Genomic DNA, 18874 nt, shown 5'->3' with positions numbered 1-18874 from the left:
AGAAAGAAAGAAAGAAAGAAAGAAGGAAGGAAGGAAGGAAGGAAGGAAGGAAGGAAGGAAGGAAGGAAGGAAGGAAGGAAGGAAGGAAGGAAGGAAGGAAGGAAGGAAGGAAGGAAGAAGGAAGGAAGGAAGGAAGGAAGGAAGGAAGGAAGGAAGGAAGGAAGGAAGGAAGGAAGGAAGGAAGAAAGAAAGAAAGAAAGAAAGAAAGAAAGAAAGAAAGAAAGAAAGAAAGAAAGAAAGAAAGAAAGAAAGAAAGAAAGAAAGAAAGAAAGGAAAGAAAAACAATTGAAGGAAAGAAAAAAAGGTGAGGGGCCAGAGAGATAACACAGTGGTAAGGTGTTTGCCTTGCATGCAGCTGATCCAGGACAGAAGGTGGTTCGAATTCCGGCATCCCATATGGTCCCCTGAGCCTGCCAAGGGTGATTTCTAAGCACAGAGCCAAGAGTAACCCCTGAGTGCCACTGGGTGCGATCCAAAAACCAAAAGAAAAAAATAATAATAATAAAGGAAAAAAAAGGTGAGAGAAAGGAATGTGGAGGCAGAGGGAAGGGGAGTAATGGGAAGGGGGATATGGATAGAGCAGAGGAGAAGTGGGGAGGGAAGAAGAGAAAAATGGAATAAAAGATGGGATGGGAAGACAACGGGAAGAAAAAGGAGAGAAAGGGAAGGAAAGAGAAGAAAAGGGAAAAGAGAAAAAAGGAGGAAAAAAAGAAGAGGAGGGATAGGAAAGGTAAAAGATGTTTGGGAAGAAAACAGCACCCCAGAGTTGCAATTTCCTTCATTCTTCTGCTGCCCCCTTGGTAATTAGAAGCTCCCCAGAACCGAAAGCTAAACAAATGTACATTATGTCAGAGATTAGGAGAGAATGAAAAAACTTCAAGCTCACTCGTGCAGCTTCCCTAGTTTCAAGACCATCTGAGGGGCCTGAGAGATAACATGGAGGTAGGGTGTTTGCCTTGCATGCAGAAGGACGGTGGTTCAAATTCCGGCATCCCACATGGTTCCCCTGAGCCTGCCAGGAGCGATTTCTGAGCATAGAGCCAGGAGTAACCCCTGAGCACTGCCAGGTGTGACCCAAAAACCAAAATAAATAAATAAATAAATAAATAAATAAATAAATAAATAAATAAATAAATAAATAAATAAATACGATCTGAGTGCAGCTGGTGGTGACTAGAGCTGGAGGCACAGACCCAGGACAGAACCAAGTGCAGACAGGGGGGCAGGAGGAAGGAAGGATCACTATTACCCCTCCCCAACTTCCTGCCTATCTCACCTGGATAATCTCACCTGAGACCTTCCCACAGCTGGAAAGGATCTGGGGTTGGTAATTTGGGGTTGCCTGGGTGGAGGGGGAGCGAGACACAGTAAGGAGAGAGAGCAGACAGAGGACGGATGCAGCGCAGCAAGAAAGGGGTTGCTTAGCTTAGAGGCCCTAAGGAAAAAAACACATGGCGATTAGGGCCTTGTAATAAAACTGGATTTCTCCTGAAACTTTATCTGACTGCTGTGGATCATTTCTTCACCATCACTCTGCAACTACAGACCCACAAGCTGAAGGGGCTGCAGGCGCTGAGCCGAGCTGAGAAAGGCCTCACCATTCATCCATCTACACCACTAGGACTCAAAAATTAATAATTAAGGGCCCAGAGAGATAGCACAGCGGTGTTTGCCTTGCAAGCAGCCGATCCAGGACCAAAGGTGGTTGGTTCGAATCCCAGTGTCCCATACGGTCCCCCGTGCCTGCCAGGAGCTATTTCTGAGCAGACAGCCAGGAGTAACCCCTGAGCACCGCCGGGTGTGGCCCAAAAACCAAAAAAAAAAAAAAAAAATTAATAATTAATATTACAAGTCACCACTAATCATCCCCCTTCTCTTGGGCAGCACAGAGTCTTTCCCCTATGGATAAGCCACTGTCTCAGCAGACGTCAGGCAGACACACAGTAGACACGGCCCTTACCAGCCATGAAGCACTGACCCTGAAACTCGTGTTCTGTTGGACCCAGCAAAAGTTCCACCAGGTTTTTGTGTCACCAGCATTGCAGAGCTGAAGGGACACAACACTCAATCCTGTCCCTACGCCAAGTCAACTTTGCCAATAAGGTCCTGCATGCATGGAACATGGAAACTGGAACATGCTGGGCACTGATCTGACAAAGTCCACATGAGATGGTCTGTGCCCTCTTTCCCAAAAAGAAGGGCATGCTACCCCTGAAATATGTGCTCCCTCAGCCTTGCAGAGGAAACATTATCCCTCTTTCCTATCATGGCTCATTCTACCTGTTGTCCTGCAAAGCCATCATCCCTCAACTTGGCCAGTTGGGATCTCAGTCTCGACTGGTTAATTTGTTCAACACTCCACAACCTTTCTATACCATTTTGCACAAGGGCGCAAGCACCAGCAGTTATAACACATCGCAGCCCGTTGGTTCAACCTTTTGGCACTGCAGATGGGCGCCATCCCAGAGGCCAGCGGTTGAAGACAAATGAATGAGTCCCTAAGACACAAAGAAATCCAACTATTTGGGCCTGGAGAGATAGCACAGCAGTTTGCCTTGCACGTGGCCAACCCAGGATGAATGTGGTTCGAATCCTGGCATCCCATGTGATCCCCCGAACCTGCTAGGAGTGACTTCTGAGTGCAGAGCCAGGAGTAATCCCTGAACACTGCTGGGTATGACCCAAAAACCAAAAAAAAGCTGTCAAACAGAACCTGTCTGAGAACCACTGACAGCGCCTGGCCCTAAGCTATGCAGAGAAGCATCTCTCTGAAATAAGGAGCAAAGTTGAAAGACACACTCCATGTTAAAAAGACACAACCAACTTACGTTTCTCATCCACAGCATGAACCAGAGATGCGGCCCTTGATAAAACATCCAATGGCGTCTCCATTCCTAGCTGGAGCCTAAAAGAAAAAAAAGGCATATTTAAGTAAATTCCAAGAGTCTTATGTTGTTGTTGTTGTTGTTGTTTTGGGGGTCACACCTGTTCTTAATCTGGGGTTACTCCTGGCTGTACATTCTTGGTGGGCTCTAGGACCATATGGACGTTAGCGATCAAATTCGGGTCGGCTGCATACCAGGCAAACAAATGCCTTACCCACTGTGCTTTCACTCTGGTCCCTCCAAAGACCCTTAGAATTAGTGCTCAGAGATCATCCTTGGTGGTGCTGATTAAACCCTCAGAATTCCTAAAGTCAAGAATGAGTGTGGGGCCGGAGAGATAGCACAGCAGTAGAGCATTTGCCTTGCACATGGCCGACCCGGGACAGACCAGTTTCAATCCCCGGCGTTCCATATGATCCCCAGAGCCTGCTAGGAGCGATTTCTGAGCGCAGAACCAGGAGTAACCCCTAAGCACCGCCGGGTGTGACCCCAAAACCAAAAAAAAAAAAAATAGAAAAAGAATGATTGTGATTCCCCATCAGCTACAAATCCTTCTTCTCAGCAACATGCTCCCTATTCTGTGAAGAAACTCAGTGTAGCTGGTGCAGGAAGACAGAAAAAGGGTTCGAGTCCACTTGGGTTAGAAGTGAAAGCTGGGGGCCGGGCGGTGGCGCTGGAGGTAAGGTGCCTGCCTTGCCTGCACTAGCCTAGGACGGACCGCGGTTCGATCCCCCGGCATCCCATATGGTCCCCCAAGAAGCCAGGAGCAGCTTCTGAGCGCATAGCCAGGAGTAACCCCTGAGCGTCACAGGGTGTGACCCAAAAACCAAAAAAAAAAAAAAAAAAAAGAAGTGAAAGCTGGCCAAGTTCAGGAAACAGCCCACAGAGGGCTGAAAGGAGTTCTAGGCATGCCGTTACTCCCCCCTACACACGGTTTGTGCTTATAAATGTTTGTGTGCATAATGATATGCTTGTGCGGAAAAACCCAGGAAAAAAAACAAAGGCCACTCTATGAATGCTAAGCTCCCACCCGTCTTAGGCCACTGTGGGGGCCGCAGTCGGCACACTGATTTTTAACAAAACCCGTCGATTTCATTAATTCTTCCATTCTATTAAGAAACCCTTTGCATGAGCACAGACTTTAGGACAGGCCAAAGATTTATGAAAAGTGAATTAATTTCACTGCTCAGCTGAAGGTCCTTTTTAAGCCAAACAGCGTCTGTTGTTTTCAATGCCGTGTTTTGTTTTGTTTTCTGTGTTTTGAGAGCAGATACAACCTTCCTACCAAAGATCGATTTACTTTGCACACTATTTTTTTTAACAGGCTCATTTTTTTTTTTGGTTGTTGTTGGTTGGTTGGTTTTTAATTATATTTTCTTAAACATCTGCACATATGAGTATAAAATGAAGGCTGGAGAATAAGGTGCCCAACAACCACAGCTCTGACTTACTTTGTCTCCAGTATTAGGCAGAGCCAGGCACGGTGAAAACAGAGGAGGAGGAACCCCTCTGAGAAACTTATTTTAAATCCAGAATGTTGGGAGCTGGAGAGATAGCACAGTGGTAGGGCGTTTACCCTGATCTGGGAGGGACCTGGTTTGATTTCTGGCATCTCATATGGTCCCTCAAGCCTGCCACGGTTGATTTCTGAGTGCAGAGCCAGGAGTAACCTCTGAGAGCCGCCAGGTGTGGCCCAAAACCCAATTGATCAATAAAGTTTAAAAAGACAATAAATACAAAATGTTTCAAATTTAAGTGTCATAGCAAAGCTTTTAGCTTACAGATTATGGGCATCCAGTGCAAAACACTGAATGTGTTTTTTGTTTGTTTGTTTGTTTGGTTTTTGGTTTTTGGGTCACACCCGGCAGTGCTCAGGGGTTACTCCTGGCAGGCTCTGGGGACCACATGGGATGCCGGGATTCGAATTCCTGACCTTCTGCATGCAAGGCAGACGTTTACCTCCACACTATCTCTCCAGCCCCTGATTGTGGTTTTATTTATTTATTTATTTATTTTGGTTTTTGGGCCAAACCCGGCGTGCTCAGGGGTTAATCCTGGCTGCCTGCTCAGAAATAGCTCCTGGCAGGCACAGGGGACCATATGGGACACTGAGATTCGAACCAACCACCTTTGGTCCTGGATCGGCTGCTTGCAAGGCAAACGCCGCTGTGCTATCTCTCCGGGCCCCCTGATTGTGGTTTTAACACTAACTATAAAACAGATTATGTTCATCACGTTGCCATTTCTACCGTCCAGATTTGCAAGACCTCAGAAGTCGACTGCTGGATTACCTTCATCTACCTCAACTCCAAGCAGCGTGATTCTGTTTCTTATTGAAACCATATCACGAGATCAAAAACCAGCATTTCCCCTCTGACAGAAACGGCACAGCTCTGAGACTTAACCTTATCAAATTTCCAAACCACTAAATTTATTTTCGATTTATAAATCCTGGAAAGTGTGACCATCTATAGGCTGATGAGACCTCAAAATTTTATAAAAGTATAAGCCCAGTAGTTATCACAGGAATGAATTTTTTGGTTGGGGGGGGGGACATCCAGCAATGCTCAAGGGTTACTCCTGGCTCTGCATTTCAGGAAACACTCTTGGCTGGCTCAGGGGACTTAATGGGATGCCAGGGATTGAACCCAGGTTGGCCACATGCAAGGCAAACACCTTAACCACTGGACTATCTCTCTGGCCTCAGTTTCACAGGAAATCTGATGTTCAAGTTACAGAGTAAACCATTGAGCCTAAACAGTAGCACAGAAGGATCAAACAACACCAAACAGAGCCCAGTCAATGGTTAGACAATGACTCTGGTAATACCATAGAGATATAACAAACAATCATTTCGAATTGACCTGTGTTTATCTAAGTTTTGATAATCCCATTTGCCCTTGTGTTATAACAAGTGAAAACTAAATGCATTTGTTTGAGCCTGCATGGAGGCAAGCTATGGTGGTAGATAGGAGACTGGGGACATTGGTGAAGGGAAGGAACTCTGGTGGTGAGATTGGTGTTTGAACACGAAATGACTGTATTATGAACAACTTGGTAAATCACAGTATTACAATAAATTATTTGGGGGGAAAAAAAGTTTCTTTAGAGTCCCAAAGTATGGTTTGTTTATGGCTTGCTTGAAGGGTGTTTGAGGGACACCCAACAGGAGAGAATCCAGCCCAGGTCCTTGAACAGTGAACAAGACAGACATATATGGGGCTGGAGAGATAGCATGGAGATAGGGTGTTTGCCTTGCATACAAAAAGATGGTGGTTCGAATCCTGGCATCCCCCGATGGTCCCCCAAGCCTGCTAGGAGCGATGTCTGAGTGTAGAGCCAGGAGGAACCCCTGAGCACTGCCAGGTGTGACCCCCCCCCAAAAAAAAAAGACAGACATATGCAAGGCTGGAGAGATAGCATGGAGGTAAGGCATTTGCCTTGCATGCAGAAGAACGATGGTTTGAATCCCAGCATTCCAGATGGTCCCCCAAGCCTGCCAGGAGTGACATCTGTGTGTAAAGCCAGGAGGAACCCCTGAGCACTGCCAGGTGTGACCCAAAAACCAAAAAAAAAAAAAAATGACAGACATATGTCCAACCATCTGTACCACATCCTCAGCTCCCAGAAATGTGACTATTGATTCATTTACTTGGGGATTTTTAGGCCACACCCAGTGTGCTATTCCTGTCTCTGTGCCATGCAGAATGGAGAGAAACGATATACATACAGGCTCTATAGACAAGCAGGGAGTGTGAAAGATGGGGAAAACACGTTTCCAAAGAGCAGAGCTGTGAGGGCCCAAAGAAAAGGACTAAGTGCCTGGAGCCAATTAACCTCCCCATTTTTTGGAGAAGCAAAATAGCTTTCATTGAAAGAAATTTCAATGGGGGCGGGGGGAGAATGACGAATACATATTCAAGATAATTCAGCCTTCTTCAGTAAAGAAAGAGCAGAAAAGAAATACATGTTCAGGTGAGAACATGGACTTGAAAAAGTGAGTGAGAGTGAGAGAGAGACAGAAACAGAGACAGAGAAAAGGTGTTCGAGAGACAACATGAGCTTGAAAAATAAATGCAAGCAAGCCCCAATTTCTCCTTTTGCAAAGGCCCGAGAGGAGAAGGAAATCGGGGGTGGATGAGTAAAGATCTGTGGGCCATTTTAAACATGAAGAAACATGGGGCCAAAGCAGAGGCACCAGCGGGAAGGCGTTTATTTGCCTTGCCCGTGCTAGCCTAGAACGGACCATGGTTCGATCCCCCAATGTCCCATATGGTCCCCCAAGCCAGGAACGATTTCTGAGCACAAAGCCAGGAGTAACCCCTGAGTGCCTCCAGGTGTGACCCCAGAAAACAAAACAAAATAAAATAAAATAAGACAAACTATCATTTCAAACTAAACTGCAGGGCTGTCATAAAAGATGGATGAGTGTTTATTTGGGATTCGAGTGTGGGGGCTGGGCTAGGGATGTGGGTTCCAGAAGCCACTTCAAAGCTTCCCCTGGGGGGTCCCCCCTCCTCCCTCCTCTGCTCCAGGCTCTTACTCATCTGGGTGTCACTGTTTGTCTCTGTTTTCCCCCCACCCCCCGGCGGGACCCTGTGTCTTTCCAAGCATGCACAGTCCTGCCAGGTTAACCGCCTGCAGGAAAAGCACAGCTGAGCAAAACAGAGAAGCCGGCTCGGTGAGCCCCAGAAACCAGCCTGCTGGCAGCAGAAGGGGCCAAGTCCAGGTAGGCACGCCCCGTCAAAGTGACAGGCCACACCCGGGTACAGTGGGAGTGGGGGACAATGAATGTGGCCGTTGGTGGGGAGAACAGTACAGGGAGGAAGTTTCTCGAGCTGGCCCTGGCACCAGGTGTGGGCCGAGGGCTGGGGTGGGGGAACAGCACAGGTGGGAGATGGGGAGCTCAGGCAGGCTCTGAAGTCCAAAACAAACAAAGACAAGAGCCAGAAGTCATAAAAGACTTCTGAATTTTTCTGTCCTTTTTTTACTTTGTGGGCCATATCCAGTGGTGCTCAGGGCTTGTTCCTGGCTCTGCATTCAGGGATCACTTCTGGTGGGCTCAGGGGACCATATAGGATGCCGGGAATCAAACCCAGTCAGTGGCATGCAAAGCAAGGAAAGTCTCTTACCTGCTGTACTATATTTTATCTCTGGGCCCTGAATTTTGTGCATTTACTTATTTATTTATTTGGTTTTTGGATCACACCCAGCAATGCTCAGGGGTTACTCCTGGCTCTGTGCTCAGAAATCTCTCCTGGCAGGCTCAGCAGGCCATATGGGATGCCGAGATTAGAACCACCATCTGTCCTGGGTTGGCTGTGTGCAAGGCAAACACCCTACTACTGTACTATTGCTCCAGCCCCTGAATTTTGCTTTTTATAGTTTTTTTACAGATCCAGGGAGCAGCAGGGCCAGACTCAGCCTTTGAGGTGGGGAGGGAAGTGGCCAGACTTCAGCCACAAGTCAGTGGGGTCAGAGTTCGCAAGGCAGTGAGTGGGGTTCAGGTTCTTCGTGTCTAGGGGACCCAGGGCAGAACCTTGACCTCTAGAGGCTCTTTCTCCCTACCAACCCCCTGTGAAATGGAAGATCAATATTTAACTCCAGTCTCTCACTGCCTTGCTTTTGTGCAAACCTCCGGTGAGAAGATTAGGACCCAGGAATAAGATGGAGAGTCTGGGGGTCATTCTGGCTTCTGGCCCAACCATGCGGTCTGCCTCTGAATCCTGTGTGTGGCTGTGGCTCAAAAATGCAAGTAGAGGGGCCCGGAGAGATAGCACAGCGGCGTTTGCCTTGCAAGCAGCCGATCCAGGACCAAAGGTGGTTGGTTCAAATCCCGGTGTCCCATATGGTCCCCCGTGCCTGCCAGGAGCTATTTCTGAGCAGAGAGCCAGGAGTAACCCCTGAGCACCGCTGGGTGTGGCCCAAAAACCCAAAAAAAAAAAAAAAAAAAAGAATTGCAAGTAGAATTTACCACTACAGGGGCTGGAGCCTCAGGGGACCGGACCATATGGGATGCCAGAATTCGAACCATCGTCTGTCCTGGATCAGCTGCGTGCAAGGCAAACACCCTACTGCTGTGCTATCTCTCTGGCCCCAGCCAAGTCATTTTTATGTTCCTGAAAAAAACTAATTTTTCCCCCACCTGTGCTCCAAGGAATATCCACTGATTTTTCCACTACATTTCCCAGGCTATCCCTCTCCATTACTCTAGCTAAAATATTAGGGGTCAGAGCATTTATTTCTTGCCCGTGTCCTATCCAGGTCCAATCCCCGGCACCCCATATGGTTTCCCAAGCACCAGTAAGAGTAATTTCTGAGTGCAGAGTCAAAAATAGCCCCTGAGCATAGCCAGGGATGGCTCCAAAACCAAACATAAACAAGTAAAAAGTTATGAAGCCATCTGATTAAAAATATTATGGACTCAATAACAGTAAATAAAGCTTATCAAATATATTTTTCTTTAAGGGACATCACTACCCTTTTGCTCTCAAATACACTCGACCATACATCAGTAACAGGTTTATGGACATATTGAAACTGGGAGGGTCCGGAGAGATAGCATGGAGGTAGGGCATTTGCTTTGCATGCAGAAGGTCGGTGGTTCAAATCCTGGCATCCCATGTGGTTCCCCGAGTCTGCCAGGAGCAATTTCTGAGTATAGTGCCAGGAGTAACCCCTGAGTGCTGCTAGGTGTGACCCAAAAACTAAAAAAAAAAAGAGAGAGAGAGAGAAAGAAAAGGAAACTGAGGGGAGGAAGGAGAGGGCTGGAGAGATAGCACAGCAGTAGGGCATTTGCCTTGCACACAGCCAGGATAGAACAGACCCCGGTTCAATTCCTGGCATCCCATGTGGTTCCCAAGCCTGCCAGGAGCGATTTCTGAGCTCAGAGCCAGAAGCCCCTGAGCAACACCAGGTCTGACCCAAAAACCAAAAACTAAAAATAAAAAATAAAGGAACCTGGCGCTGGGGATAGAACAGAGTGAGGTAAGGTGTTTGCCTTGCATGGGGCCAACCTAAGTTCTATCCTGAGTTCTATGCTAAATTCTATTTTCAAGGGCCCGGAGAGATAGCACAGCGGTGTTTGCCTTGCAAGCAGCCGATCCAGGACGTAAGGTAGTTGGTTCGAATCCCAGTGTCCCATATGGTCTCCCGTGCCTGCCAGGAGCTATTTCTGAGCAGATAGCCAGGAGTAACCCCTGAGCATCGCCGGGTATGGCCCAAAAACAAAACAAACAAACAAACAAAAAATTCTATTTTCAGCATTCCATAGGGTCCCCCCAAGGACTGCCAGGAGTTATTCCTAAGTGCTAAACCAGGAGTAACCCCTGAGGATGGCCAGGTGTGACCCAAAAATTTAAAAAAAAAAAAAAAAAAAAAAAAAAAGGAGGAGAGACAGAGAGGTCCCAAGCAGTAGGGCATTTGCCTTGCATATGACTGACCCGATAGGGACCTGGTTTGATTTCCAGCAGCCCATATGGTCCCCCAGTCTGTTGGAGGCAATTTCTGAGACCCAAAAACCAACCAATAAATAAATAAAGTTTAAAAAAATAAGGGTAACGGGGGGGGGGGGGAGGGCTGGAGTGATAGCACAGTGGTAAGGCATTTGCTTTGCAAGCAGCAAACCCAGGACCGAAGGTGGTTCAAATCTTGGCACCCCCTATGCATATGGTCCCCTGTGCCTGCCAGGAGTAAGCCCTGAGCACCTCCAGGTGTGGCCCCAAACCAAAACCAAACAAAACAATAAAGGCAACTTCCAACAGAAGTTCCCCATGAAAAACAGCTCTCAGTGAACAGCGCGAGACTTATGGCAGTACAAGAAACGAGCAGTAAGTGGGGGCTGCCCGATACGACCTCAGCCAATAATGAATGCGCACACATACATGCCAATGTCTCGCCCATTTGTGCCTTCAACTGGGGTGACTGCAAAGGAGATACAGAGCTGGCTTTTCTGGGTTCTGAGTAAATTTCAATGTGCAGACAATAAAGTCACTATTAGTAAATGTCAGTGAGCACACAAATTCATAAATAAAAAAAACCCAAATAATACCTAAGACCTGCTCTGGGAGACACAAAGTCCATCCTACAAGGTTTTCTTCTGCAAAGGAGTTATTTTCATGAGAACAATATATCCTAAGGAAGGAGAAGAAAGTCTCAGGTCTGCTCAACACTTCCCCCATCCTTGCCTTTTTTTTTTTTTTGGTGGGGGGGGGTACACCCAGTGGCACAGTCAGGGGTTACTCCTGGCTATGCGCTCAGAAGTCGTTCCTGGCTTGGGGGACCATATGGGACGCCGGGAATTGAACCAAGGTTCGTCCTGGGTCAGACTCGTGTAAGGCAAAGGGCCTACCGCTACGCCATCATTTCAGCCCGCCATCCATGCCTTTCTTCCCCACTTCCCCTCTGGAGAATCACAGCCAGATTTCACAGGCGATGATAGTGCGAGTTTCCCTTGGCTAGAGACAGATGATAAGTGGCTATAAACAGATGAGCAGAACTGGCTTCTCTCTTCTATTTATTAAACTCCCCACTTACAGACCCCATTAACTAGATGGACTCCCTCGGGGATCCCAAATGAGTCTCAGTCTCCCCAGATCAGAGAATCTCCTAACACAAAAATTTTCTCCTTCCACAGGGTCTCAGAACAGGTGGCAATAAACAGACAACTTGACTTTTCTTGGTTTTGTTTTGTTTTGTTTTTAAGGAAATTTTTCGTTTTATTTTTTTAATTTTATTGATTGATTGGTTTGGGGGCCACACCCAGCAATGCTCAGGAGTTACTCCTGGCTCTGCATTCAGAAATCGCCCCTGGCAGGCTGGGGAACCATATGGGATGCTTGGAATTGAACTAGGTCCCTCTCGGGTCGGCAGCATGCAAGGCAAACGCCCTACTGCTGTGCTATCTCTCAGCCCCTTGGTTTAGTTTTTGGCCCCAGACCCTGTGGTGCTCAGGACTTACTGAGCAGGGGGATATTGGGACTGCTGGGGGATTGAACCAGAGCAGAGCCACATAAAAGAAAAACACCCTGGGGCTGGAGAGTAGCATGGAGGTAAGGCATTTGCCCTGCATGCAGAAGGGTGGTGGTTCGAATCCCAGCATCCCATATGGTCCCCCGAGCCTGCCAGGAGCGATTTCTGAGCGTAGAGCCAGGAGTAACCCCTGAGCACTGCGAGGTGTGACCCCCCCCCAAAAAAAAAAAAAAAAAAAAGAAAGGGGCCCGGAGAGATAGCACAGCGGCGTTTGCCTTGCAAGCAGCTGATCCAGGACCAAAGGTGGTTGGTTCAAATCCCATATAGTCCCCCGTGCCTGCCAGGAGCTATTTCTGAGCAGACAGCCAGGAGTAACCCCTGTGCCCTTACGCCCTACTCCAATACAGGCTGTACTGTCTCTTCTGCCCCCAGACAAGACAACTTGACATTAAGAGAAGTCACCCCAAAGGCATCATTTTAGTTACAGTACAATTTCCCTGTGTATATGACTTTTTCACCCCCTGAGTTTAGAAATGATACTTCTTTGGAGCCACAAAGTGGCAAGACTGCTTTTATAATTGTTATTTTCCTTGGGCAAATTAAAAGTTGCAACAGCAAAATCATCCAGGAGGGAGAGATAGCACAGCGGTGTTTGCCTTGCAAGCAGCCGATCCAGGACCTAAGGTGGTTGGTTCGAATCCCGGTGTCCCATAGGGTCCCCCGTGCCTGCCAGGAGCTATTTCTGAGCAGATAGCCAGGAGTAACCCCTGAGCACAGCACCACCAGGTGTGGCCCAAAAACCAAAAAAAAAAAAAAATCATTCAGGAGAGGATACCTGGAAGAGACAAAGAAAAATCTTCCTTTGGATCTGTTTTGGCAACAACCAGCACTTGGTAACAAGACTAGAGTCCCTAAGGAGTTAAAAAGAATTTCCCACTACAAGGCTCTTATGGACAGAACATTTGAAAGTGAAAGCTTGAGTTTCATAATCGTGTCTGTGAGGAGTGCTAAAATCTTAAAGTCAGTTAAAAACCAGTTCAGGGGTCAGAGATAGCTCAACTGGCAAAAGCACAGGCTTTGCCGTCACCTAGCAGGAGGCCTGGATTCAGCCCAAAAATGCTTGCTCCTCCCCCCCCCCACAAGGAACCTTAGAAGAGACCCCGGACATAGAATCCCTGTGTCCCCCCCCAAATAAAATAAAAAATAAAAAAAAGTTCAGGGGACGGAGAGATAGCACAGCAGTAGGGCAGTTTGCCTGCCACGCAGCCAATCCAGGACGGACGGTGGTTTGAATCCTGGCATCCCATATGGTCCCCCATTCCTCCAGGAGCAAGCACAAAGCCAGGAGTAATCCAAAAACCAAAATAAATAAATAAATAAAAATTTAAAAAAAATAATAAAAATTAAAATTTTTTTAAAAGTTCAAAGTAGCGGGGCCGGAGAGATAGCATAATGGTGTTTACCTTGCAGCCAATGCAGGACCTAACGTAGTTGGTTCGAATCCCGGTGTCCCATATGGTCCCCCGTGCCTGGCAGGAGCTATTTCTGAGCAGACAGCCAGGAGTAACCCCTGAGCACCGCTGGGTGTGGCCCAAAAACCAAAAAAAAAAAGTTCAAAGTAGCAATGATATTTCTGAGACTGTCTGTGAAGCCTTCAAACCTTCCAAAATTGATCAGTAACACTAATTATACTTATAAAAGTAAAATAAATTATTTTTATAAGTAATATAAAATATTTTTAGGGGGGCTGGAAAGATGCACAGTGGTAGGGCATTTGCCTTGCAAGCAGCCGGCCCAGGACAGATGGTGGTTCAAATCCCGGCATTCCATATGGTTCCCCCGAGCCTGCCAGGAGCCATTTCTGAGCACAGAGCCAGGAATAATCCCTAAGTGCCTCCAGGTGTGGCCCCAAGACAAAATATATTATATATATATATGCATATATATACATATATTTTTTTCCCCAGGGGCTGAAGCCAAGAGTACAGCAGGTAGGGCACCTGCTTTAGGCAAAGCTAATCTGGGTTCAAACCCCAGTATCCCATATGGGCCGAGGCGTCAATGATCCCTGAGCACAGAGCCAGGAGTAAGCCTTGAGCACCACCTGGTATGACTTAAAAATAAAGAACTTCTCAAGGCACATTTATTTGTAATTTGGAGGGAAAGGAGTTTAGGTTTGGGGGCCACACCTGTAAAAGCTCAGGGGCTACTTACTTCCAGCTCTGTGCTCACAGGATCATGTGGCAAAGGAATCAAAGCGGGGTTGATCACATGAAAGGCAAATGCTGACCCTCACCCTCTTTCCCCCCCCCCCCCCGGAATTCCTAAGTGTTACCCTCTTACAGAGAAAGGCTCAACACACAAGTAGACAGATGAAACTTCACGTTTCCTGGTCGCAAATGAGTTAGATGAGAGGGACAGGGCTTGAACTCAAGTCTCTAGAAATAAGCGAGAGCTACTTTGATGAAAATATTTACTTTTTGGAACGCAGGTTGGGGTTATTTATAGTAGAATCAGCTTCGTAGTTATATTGTGTTTGGGTCAATATAAAATTGGTTTGTACTCCCCTTCCAAATGGAAAGCGAAGGCAGAGTGCCCAGAAGTGTGAAAGAAAAAAATAAAAATAAAACCGTGGCGGGAGAACTCAGCTGGAGTGAACACTTTGCCAACACTCAACAACAAATGGAGGGTTTCCTTTTATTTCCACTTGAGGAAAAAGGCTTTACAAGTCAGAGGCCAAGAGAAAAAGAAAAGACCCGGGGTCAAAAACACACACCCAAATTATGTCTTGAGTAGAGGACCACAAACTTCCTAGTTTGAAGTATTTCTTTTTTTGGGGGGGCGGGGGGGTCACACCCAGAAGCACTCAGGGGTTATTCTTAGCTCTATGCTCAGAAATCACCCCTGGCAGGCACAGGGAACCATATGGATGCGGGGATTCAAACCACCGTCCTTCTGCATGAAAGGCAAATGCGTTACCTCCATGCTATCTCTCCGGCCCCAGTTTGAAGTATTTCTAAGCCATACTTTCAAGCAAAACACTTAGATTTAGAAATAACTGGCCTCAAACTTAGTTTCTGTCCTTGCCAGCCTCTAATCACAGACAGATAGACAGACAGACAGGCTGCCCTCTTCTATGTCCATCATGCAGCCTGAATTTACAGCCACCAGGAAAACAAATAAAGGTTTCTGGTCTAGGGGCTGGCCTGATATGCTGAGATGGCAAGCAAAGTCTGACCTTCAAAAAATATTTACATGCAAATTACCATTCACTGATTGTTTGTTTTTGGTCTTTTAGAGTTCAGATGCAGAGAGAGACAGAGAGGGTAACTGAGAGGGAGAGTGCTCCGTCCAGAGGCTGAGTGTGAGTGCAAGCTTTGCATGTGGTAGGCCTGGCTTCCATCCCTTGCCTGACAAATGTGCCCCTGCTACGACCACTCTACTAACCTTTACACACACACACACACACACACACACACACACACACACACACACACACACACACACACACACACAGTTCAGAGGAAACAAATATGATCGAACCTTTATCAAGAGGTCAGAGTTGGTTTTAGGGAAAAAAATAAAAATAAAACTACAAGCTGGGGACTTTAAACAGTGGGTGACCAGCTGCAGATAGAAGAGCGCGCGCACACACACACACACACACACACTGCTGGTTCTTACACACACACACACACACACACACACACACACTGCTGGTTCTTACACACACACACACACACTGCTGGTTCTTACACACACACACACACACTGCTGGTTCTTACACACACACACACACACTGCTGGTTCTTACACACACACACACACACACACACTGCTGGTTCTTACACACACACACTGCTGGTTCTTACACACACACACACACACTGCTGGTTCTTACACACACACACACACACACACACACACACACACACACACACACTGCTGGTTCTTATTAACTTAAGGGAGGAAATCCAGCTAGCAAAGCAACCCGACAGTGCCGGCGATCAAAGCGAAAGGGATCCCTTTCCACCGGCCACTTGAAACCCAGAGTCCCAGGAGGCGGCAATCGCGCGCGCGCGCGCGGCCTGCCCAGTCCGGGACCCCAACGCAACGCAACGCAACACAACGTAACGCAACAACACAACACGTCCGAGTGTCTCTAAGGAACGGAGCGAGAGACTTAGGTAGCCAAACCCAAAGGCCAAAAGAGCCCGGACGCGGCCTGCCCTAGCTGCAAGCAAGGTCCTCCCCAGAGGGAACCGGGTACACCCCAGGAGCAAAGCCCTCTCCTCCAGATCGTGCGCCCCAGGCACGACCAAAGGGGCTGTGGGACTTGGGGGGCCCACAGTACTGTCCTTCCCGCGACCCCTTGCCTACTCCATCCAGGATCTGTGGGACCCACCCGAATCCAGCCAGGCGCTGGGGATCCCAGAGGTGCACTGGTGATCCAGGAGGGGACCAGTCGCCTCCTCCAGCAGGAGGCCGCCTCTAAGGGCTTCCCCAACCTGATCCACTCCGCTGCGTCTCCCGCACTCACCGTGGGGTTCTGGGCGCGCTCGGGCCGGCAGGGCCCCCAGACTGGGCGGGATAGCACACCGGGCGCGCAGGGCGCACGGGGCGCACTCCGGGGGCGCACGCCGTGGGCGCGCCAAAGCCCACGCGCGCTCCCACCCGGGGCTCCCCCAACTTGCGCGCAGCCACGGGCACACGCGGGCGGCGCGCGCCGGGCCGGCGGGAGCGCGAGGAATCCTAGGAATGAGGCGCCGCCCGAGCTCCCCGTGGACACGCCGGGCACGCCCACGGGCACGCCCATCGCCAGGTGGGGGCCGAGCCCAGGTGAGCTGGCCAGGTTGGGGCGTGGACTGGCTCTGTCGCTCCTCCCCAAAGGCCGCACAGCCCTCCCCAACCCCCGCCGCCTCCGGGGAAACCCGCGCGCAAAAAAGGGCGGCGGGTTCTTCCTTGGCACCGGGCGCGCCTGGCACCGCGTGCCCATCCGTGCGCCCTAGGAACCGGGAATCCGAGGACCCCGATGGTGACTCATTCCAGTGCTGTCCATAGACCCGCGCCTGCCAGCCTCCTTGCGCGCCCAGGTGCTGCGCAATGGGCATGACACGCTCTGCTCTCCAAGCGCACCGCTCCTCCGGGGCTCCCCAGTGGGCACAGAGTAGGTGACACCGGTACGCACGATCCAGCCAAACTTGGGCCTCACCAGATCTGCTACCCCAGCAACCCCACATGCCACCAGCCCCCGCGCCACGCCGTGGCCACTGGAGACTCCAAATGCGCCTCGGTGCGCGCCCCCCATGCGCTCCCCGAGCGTCCTAGCCATTCCGCCTTGGGGGCTCCAGGCTCGCCGGACACCGGCCTGGGCCATCGGCCTTGCCCTGCAGACATGCAAACAGACACCCACACACATGGCCGGGCCGGGCCAGGCAGCCCCCCCCCACACACACACACATATACAACATATACACGTACCTGGATAGAGGGACAGGTCTGCGCTCCGGTGCCCGGTTCGGTTGGGGCGATCAGCACGGCCACTGCGATCTGGGGCTGGCCAACCCGGCTGGGCTCCGACCCATTAGGGGCATCGCACACTCGGCGGTCGCTCTCCACGCACACACACACACAAGCGCGCGCGCAAACACGCACACACATACACAGCCGGGGCGCACGGCCGCGTCTTTCCTCCTCCCCGCCTTGGCCCAGAGGAGGAAGTCCTCGTAAATCAAAACAGTGTGCAGGGAAGGAGCGAGGAGGAGGAGAACGAGGAGGAGGGGCCCAAGCAGGGCCAAGAGCAGCCCCAGACCCCCTCAGATGCTCGCCAGGGGGGTTGGAGCGTTGGGCCAACTCGGGGAGTCCGTCCACCGCGCACTCGGCTCCAAAGCAGGCCCGGGGAGGGGCCGCCGGGGAGGAGGTGAAAACCTTTCTAATTGGTGCAGGTTCTTGTTACAGCAGCCTAGTCGACATGTGACTAGGAAACGAAAAAAAAAAAAAAGGGCCTGTCTTTAATTTTTTCCTGTCATTCTCTGCAGATGGGGGTGGAGGGGTGGAGAGGAGGCCGGCTGGAGACTCCCCCTATTACCCCCCCACACACACACACATCCCAGCCCCGGCAGCCGCTATCCCATTGTTTTCTCACCCTGCCACAATTAAGAAAACATTTGCTTAGCATAGCCAGGCCCGCTAACTTCATAAAATAAATAGTCGACCCTGGACTTCCTTTTGGTTTTGTAGAAGCAGCTCCATTCAAGCTGTTCTTCAGCTTGGGGAGTTAATAGGGGGCCCAAATCGAAGGGCTTTCTCTGGGGGAGAGGAGCAGGGAGTCAGCAAAAGCAGCAGCAGGTTATAGCAAAGCTTTGGGCAGTTTTCCAGATGTTTTCCCAGTTCAGACTTCCTCTTACTGGGCTTTCACCCATTGCACCATTTGGGTGGTGGGACCTATAGGAATAGTTCTCTTTTGCAGAAAGATGATCTGGACAGAGGTGCTGGAGAGGGCGGGAGGGAGAAGGCCCAGAGCACCTTGAAAGTGTTGTTTCCGCATGTAGAGTTGGGGTTCAGCCCTAACCTAAGTTTTTACCCTTTCTGCAAACTAAGTTCCCAGTCTCTACCAAAGTTACTCCATTAGGGAGTAGTTTCTGGGGACTGTCAGTATGTGACCCCAAACAAACTGTAAAGAAGTTGAGTTGATAGTAAACTACCTAGGCAGAACTAGAGAGCCTGGCGACCTGACTTGGGCCCCTGTGAAGTGCCTTGTTTCTGGGGCTTCTAGGTTTTCTAAAGATGGGGTGGCCATAGTGACCGGTCCAACAGAGTAGCCCCTGGTTTATTGGTTTCTGGATTAAACTTCCCACACTGGACCCTGGAGGGCTCTGCCTCCCAAAACTTGCTTAGAGCCATAACTAAAGCCTATGCTTGCTTAGGGTCTGAGCCATTGTACAGCAGGTAAGGAGTTTACCTTGCATGAGATTGACCGAGTTTCTATCCCTGGCATCCTCTATGGTCCCCCAAGCACC

The 18874-nt window shown here is 49.3% G+C and overlaps 1 protein-coding gene across 2 annotated transcripts in view; it reads right to left on the bottom strand.

The window, feature by feature from the left end:
- VGLL4 (vestigial like family member 4) overlaps positions 1-17452 on the bottom strand; it is a 137127-nt gene extending 119675 nt beyond the window's left edge. The window contains exons 1-2 of one of the 2 annotated variants that reach the window (XM_049766321.1): positions 17337-17452; positions 2829-2905 (exon numbers count right to left, since the gene is read on the bottom strand). In XM_049766321.1, coding sequence (XP_049622278.1) covers positions 2829-2892 — 64 coding nt within the window. In that variant the 5' untranslated portion in view covers positions 2893-2905; positions 17337-17452. Of the gene's footprint in view, positions 1-2828; positions 2906-16395; positions 16468-17336 lie in introns of those variants that run through there. The other variant, XM_049766322.1, reaches the window with a different exon arrangement.
- Between the last annotated feature and the right edge of the window lie 1422 nt (positions 17453-18874).

The sequence above is a fragment of the Suncus etruscus genome, chromosome 20, assembly GCF_024139225.1.
Source record: "Suncus etruscus isolate mSunEtr1 chromosome 20, mSunEtr1.pri.cur, whole genome shotgun sequence".
Classification (NCBI taxonomy): Eukaryota; Metazoa; Chordata; class Mammalia; order Eulipotyphla; family Soricidae; genus Suncus; species Suncus etruscus.
The sequence above is the reverse complement of the archived record's forward strand: the minus strand, read 5'-3'. Positions and strand labels throughout refer to the sequence as shown.